The 4,864-nt window shown below is 59.0% G+C and overlaps 1 protein-coding gene across 1 annotated transcript; it reads right to left on the bottom strand.

The window, feature by feature from the left end:
• Window positions 1-614: 614 nt before the first annotated feature.
• On the bottom strand, window positions 615-3,686 carry CTSE (cathepsin E). Its single transcript, XM_071449952.1, has 7 exons — window positions 3,569-3,686; window positions 2,489-2,607; window positions 2,197-2,396; window positions 1,593-1,715; window positions 1,366-1,507; window positions 1,177-1,275; window positions 615-981 (listed from the first exon to the last, which is right to left on the bottom strand). Exons 1-7 carry the CDS (start codon window positions 3,684-3,686, stop codon window positions 817-819), a joined length of 966 nt encoding a protein of 321 aa, XP_071306053.1. The 3' UTR covers window positions 615-816.
• Window positions 3,687-4,864: the final 1,178 nt, after the last annotated feature.

Raw genomic sequence — 4,864 nt, 5'->3', positions numbered from 1 at the left:
TGCTGCCTCAGGGTGCATCACTCATGAGCCACTGCCACTCGTGCACTGTCACACTCTGTCAGCAAGTCACGTGTGCCACGGTGACTCCTGGGGACCCCCATGGCCCCCACAGCCCCCCACACTTTGAGCCAGCCCAGCCCAGGGCTCAGCAGCTGCTTTGCCCTTTTTGCTTCAAGGACCCACCAAGCACAGTTTGTTGTGAGTTCCCCAAAGGAATCAAAGCAAAGTTCACTGGAAATCACCGGTGGCTCTTGCAGTTGTGTGGCACAGAAAGAGCCCCAGGGTCTTTCCAGTCTCCTTGTTACCTTTTTGTTTACCAGCCCCAGCTGAGGAAAGGTGCATTCCCAGTGCTCCCTCAGCCCCTGCCCTGTGCCTGGGATGGCCACAGCCACCTCCAGGGACTTCTGCTCTACCTGGGCAAAGCATCCCCTTCTTTCTGCCCCTGTGGAAATCCCAGTGCCATGGATCACCCAGGGAGGAGAGCAGGACATGGGCAAGGAGGATTTAACCCTGAGCAAAAACCTTTGAGATGTGCAGGATTTCTGCTGGGCTGCTGCTGACAGAAGCATGAGAAGTTTGGGTTTATTGACATTTTTATTGGCTCAGGATTTAAAAAGAGAAAATGTGCAGAGCAGATCACAGAGCTGCCCGAGACATTTTTATATCACAGTGTCCTGGTGTGGACTGAACCTCTGCTGGCCTCTTCACTGCATCCCTGGGGATGTCTTCAACCCCCTGGGGACACTGAGGAGGACAGGGTGACATCCCCTGCCCTGCCAAGGTCCGTTCCTCTCCTGCCCCACGGATGTCACAGCCCTAAGGGACAGCAGGGGCCAACCCCACCATGTCATTCCCACGGTCGAAGACGGAGTAGAACTGACGGATGAAAACATCTCCCAAAATCCAGAGGGGTCCTGTGGGAGGGGGGATGTCGCTGCCCTGGAAGCCACTGGTGCAGAAGGCCATGCCATCAGCATCCTCCTGGGGAGGAGAAGCGGAAAGCTGGGGATGAAGCTGAGAGCCTCGTGCACATGGAAACACCCAGGAAGGGCGACGAAGCAGAACCCAGCAGGGTTTGTCACCCTTGGGGACACACTGCCAGCTCCTGGCGTGAGGCTGGGCCACCTTTGCCACTGGAGCAGCTGGGATTTGGGGTTGAGGGAGCCACAACCATACCACGAGGGTGTAAGCCTGGGCGCTGAGCGTGTAGGGCAGCCCGTTGATGGTGAAGGTCAGGTCAGGCATCACGCTGAGGTTGCTGCACTCCACGGCATACTGGAACAGAGCCGGGGGCTCAGGGGGTCCCTTCCAGCAGGGAAAGGTCCCCAAGGCTTTGTCCCCTCCTGTCTCCACCCTGGCTCTCACCTCTCCATCCACAGACACAGCCCCAATGAGGTTTTGCAGTTTTTTGATCTCCTTGGTGGGACCCACGATGAGCGATGTCCCGGTGTCCACGATGGCCTGGCAGCCATTGGCACAGAATGTGGCTGTCCCACCCAGCTGGATGCTGGAAGAGAAGTAGCAGGAGGGATTTGTGGTGCTCTGCCAGGCCAGCCCTGCCCTGCCCTCCCTCCCTGCCCAGCAGCACTCACTTGTCCAGCTGGATCTGCCAGTAGCCCTGCTGGGTGACTGGCACCCAGTTGAGGGTGCCCGTGAAGCGGGAGGTGTCATAGCCCCCAAAAAGCACCTCTCCTCCCTGGGGGGAGTCAGGGTTCCTGCAGGGAGGAGGAGGAGGAGGACACATGAGGGAATTTTGTCCATTTAGCATGAATTTACCCCAGCTTTCTCCCCCCACATGCTGCAAGGCCAGAGGTCTGCAATGCTCAATCTGGTACCAAACCCCCTTCATTATCTCAGTGAAATATCTGTGTTTTAGCAACCTCTCCTGCTCCCTAAAGCAATGCCAGACTCCAAGCAGCATCCCAGAGCAAAGCCACGTCCACACGAGCTCATGTAGACAGAGAAAACGGGCAGCTCCCCCAGATTCTGGCAGGAGGAGGACACATGAAGGATTTTTGTCCATTTAGCATGACTTTACCCCAACTTTCTCCCCACACATGCTGCAAGGCCAGAGGTCTGCAATGCTCAATCTGGTACCAAACCCCCCCTTCATGATCTGTATTTTAGCAGCCCCTCCTGCTCCCTAAAGCAATGCCAGACTCCAAGCAGCATCCCGGAGCAAAGCCACGTCCATACGAGCTCATGTAGACAGAGAAAAGGGGCAGCTCCACCAAATTTTGGGCCATCATGTTGTCGAAGACAGGGGTGACCCCATCCACGGCCAGGGAGGGATAAGCCAGCCCCAGGATCCCATCGAACTCAGCATCCAGGAAGGCTTTTCCAGGCTCACTGATGCTCTCTGCAAACTGCTGGTTGCTCACGGCCAGACCCTCGACCTGCAGGGAGGAGGGGGTTCCGTGGGGGGCCCGGGCCCGTGGGCAAGTCCCAGGCCCATTGTCCAGAGCAGGGCAACCCAAAGGGCACTCACGGCTACTTGGTCAGATCCGATGATCCCCGTCAGGCTCCCGGTGCCGTACTGGATGGAGAACGGGGTCCCTATCACCTGGTAGGTGCTGGACTGGGTTGGCTGGAACCTGGTGTGCTCAGCTGAGGAAGGAGATGGGATCTATCACCAGAAATTTCGTTTTTGTTTTGCTTGGCCACAGCTGCCAGGAGCCCTGAGTGAGGCGAAATGATGGCAGAATGGTGTCACCAAAACTCCTGGCTATGGGGGCTCTGCTGAGGGACGTGCTGGAGTTTTGAGGGGGGAGAAAACCTCTCCCATTTCAGTCTGATGAAGGGTGCAAGGGCTCTTAGGGAGAGCAGGATCAGCAGCATTTAATGAGTCCTGAGATGAGCACTGCTGTCCCTGGTTACAGCCAGCAGGAGCCTCACAGCACTGTGGGATCCAGTCCCATTCCCCAATTCCCTGCAGGATCCACTCCCATTCCCCAATTCCCTGTGAGTTCCAGTCCCATTCCTCAATTCCCTGTGAGATCCAGTCCCATTCCCCAATTCCCTGCAGGATCCACTCCCATTCCCCAACTCCCTGCGAGTTCCACTCCCATTCCCCAATTCCCTGCAGGATCCACTCCCATTTCCCAATTCCCTGTGAGTTCCAGTCCCATTTCCCAATTCCCTGTGAGTTCCAGTCCCATTCCTCAATTCCCTGTGAGATCCAGTCCCATTCCCCAATTCCCTGTGAGTTCCAGTCCCATTTCCCAATTCCCTGTGAGATCCAGTCCCATTCCCCAATTCCCTGCAGGATCCACTCCCATTTCCCAATTCCCTGTGAGATCCACTCCCATTCCCCAATTCCCTGTGAGATCCAGTCCCATTCCCCAATTCCCACTGAGCTCTGGGGCAGCCCTGGGGCTCCTCAGAGATGCTCTGGTCCCTCTGGGCTCTCTAGAGCTGGCTGATCTCTGACAGCTCCAAGAGGCCACGTTTGTCCCCTGCTGAGCTGTCCATGCTTTCACCCCTGGATTTCTGTCACTTTTAGGAGGGTCCCCATGGCCTTGGGGCTGGTGGCCCGTGGCCTCTCTGGGGTCAGGGGCTCCCCACTCACTGCAGGCTTTGCTGACACAGTAGACAGAAGGCACCCAGAGGTTGGAGGAGCCCGTGTCGAACACCACAGTGAAATTCTGGGGGGGTGTCCCGATGGAGATCTGCCCAAAATACTCCATCTGCCAAAAAGGGGGAACAGAGAGCACTGTGAGCCACCAGCACAGCCAGAAATGTCTGCAAAACAGAGCCTGGGGTGTCTGCAGAGCACGGATGGGGCTCAGTGTTTGATCTGTGCTGTGCCAGGTGGAATAAAGGAGACAAATATTTAAGGAACAGCAGTGGGGACTGAGGATAAAAGGCAGCACGTTGAGTACAGGCCTCTGCCTCTTCCTGGCAAGGCTGGGCCCCGAGGGGACCCTTATCACCAGGCAGGGCTTTGGGGACAGGGAAATTGGGAATGGGATTGTCCTGCGGAGCTCCCTCCACCTCTGTGGGGGGCTCTGCCCTGAATAAATTGAATTTTGGAGTAAATCTGAGCCCAGGGGGCGGACAGAGCGCGGCAGGGAGGGAAGGGGCTGGCGGTGCCTGCCATGAATGCCCTCCCTTGTCCTTCTCCTGACAACCCCGGGGACAAAGGGCCGGGCAGGCAGCGAGCCCTGGCACGCCGGGCACTGCCTGGAGCCGCGGGGTTTGTGGGCACTGCTCGGGCAAACTGGGGGTGCTCCCAGCCCGCGGTGCCGCCCTGCTCACGTCCAGGTAGTTGATGAGGGGCTCGTTGGTCTCCGAGAAGGCGGCGCAGTCCTCGCTGCTCGCGGCCGGCGCGTCCCGGGCCCTCCAGAGGTGCGAGAGCTGCCCCCGCTCCCGCAGCAGCTTCCGCAGCGAGCGGCGCCGGCTCAGGGGCACCCTGCGGGAAGGGCCCGGTCAGTGCCGGGGTGCTGTGCCCACCCTGAGGGTGCTGTGCCCGCCCTGTGGGTGCTGTGCCCACCCTGAGGGTGCTGTGCCCACCCTGAGAGCCCGGTCACTGCCCTGAGGGTGCTGTGCCCACCCTGAGGGTGCTGTGCCCACCCTGAGGGTGCTGGGCACTGCCCTGAGGGTGCTGTGCCCATCCTGAGGGTGCTGTGCACATCCTGAGGGCACCGCCCCGGTGCTGTGCCCATCCTGAGGATGCTGTGCCCACCCTGAGGGCACTGGTCACTGCTGTGGGTGCTTTGCCCACCCTGAGGGTCCTGGGCACTCATGGAGCTGCTGCCCACGTCCTGTGCCCACCCTGAGGGTCCTGGACTCTCCTGTGGATGCTGTGCCCACCCTGAAAGTCCTGGTCACTCCTGTGTGTGCTGCCCATGTCCTCTGCCCACCC

Source organism: Agelaius tricolor, unplaced genomic scaffold, assembly GCF_023055355.1.
Source record: "Agelaius tricolor isolate 1412-34295 unplaced genomic scaffold, bAgeTri1.0.p SCAF_30, whole genome shotgun sequence".
Lineage (NCBI taxonomy): Eukaryota > Metazoa > Chordata > Aves > Passeriformes > Icteridae > Agelaius > Agelaius tricolor.
Note: the sequence above shows the minus strand (reverse complement) of the source record. Positions and strands in the feature narration are given on the sequence as shown.

Excerpts from the sequence above, each read along its gene's own strand:
- CTSE (XM_071449952.1), bottom strand. The coding sequence starts at position 3,686 with ATGGAGTATTTTGGGCAGATCTCCATCGGGACACCCCCCCAGAATTTC. Across the intron at positions 1,508-1,592 it reads TGGCAGATCCAGCTGGACAA|CATCCAGCTGGGTGGGACAG; the intron begins GTGAGTGCTGCT and ends CTTCTCTTCCAG. Across the intron at positions 1,276-1,365 it reads CTGTGTCTGTGGATGGAGAG|TATGCCGTGGAGTGCAGCAA; the intron begins GTGAGAGCCAGG and ends GCTCTGTTCCAG.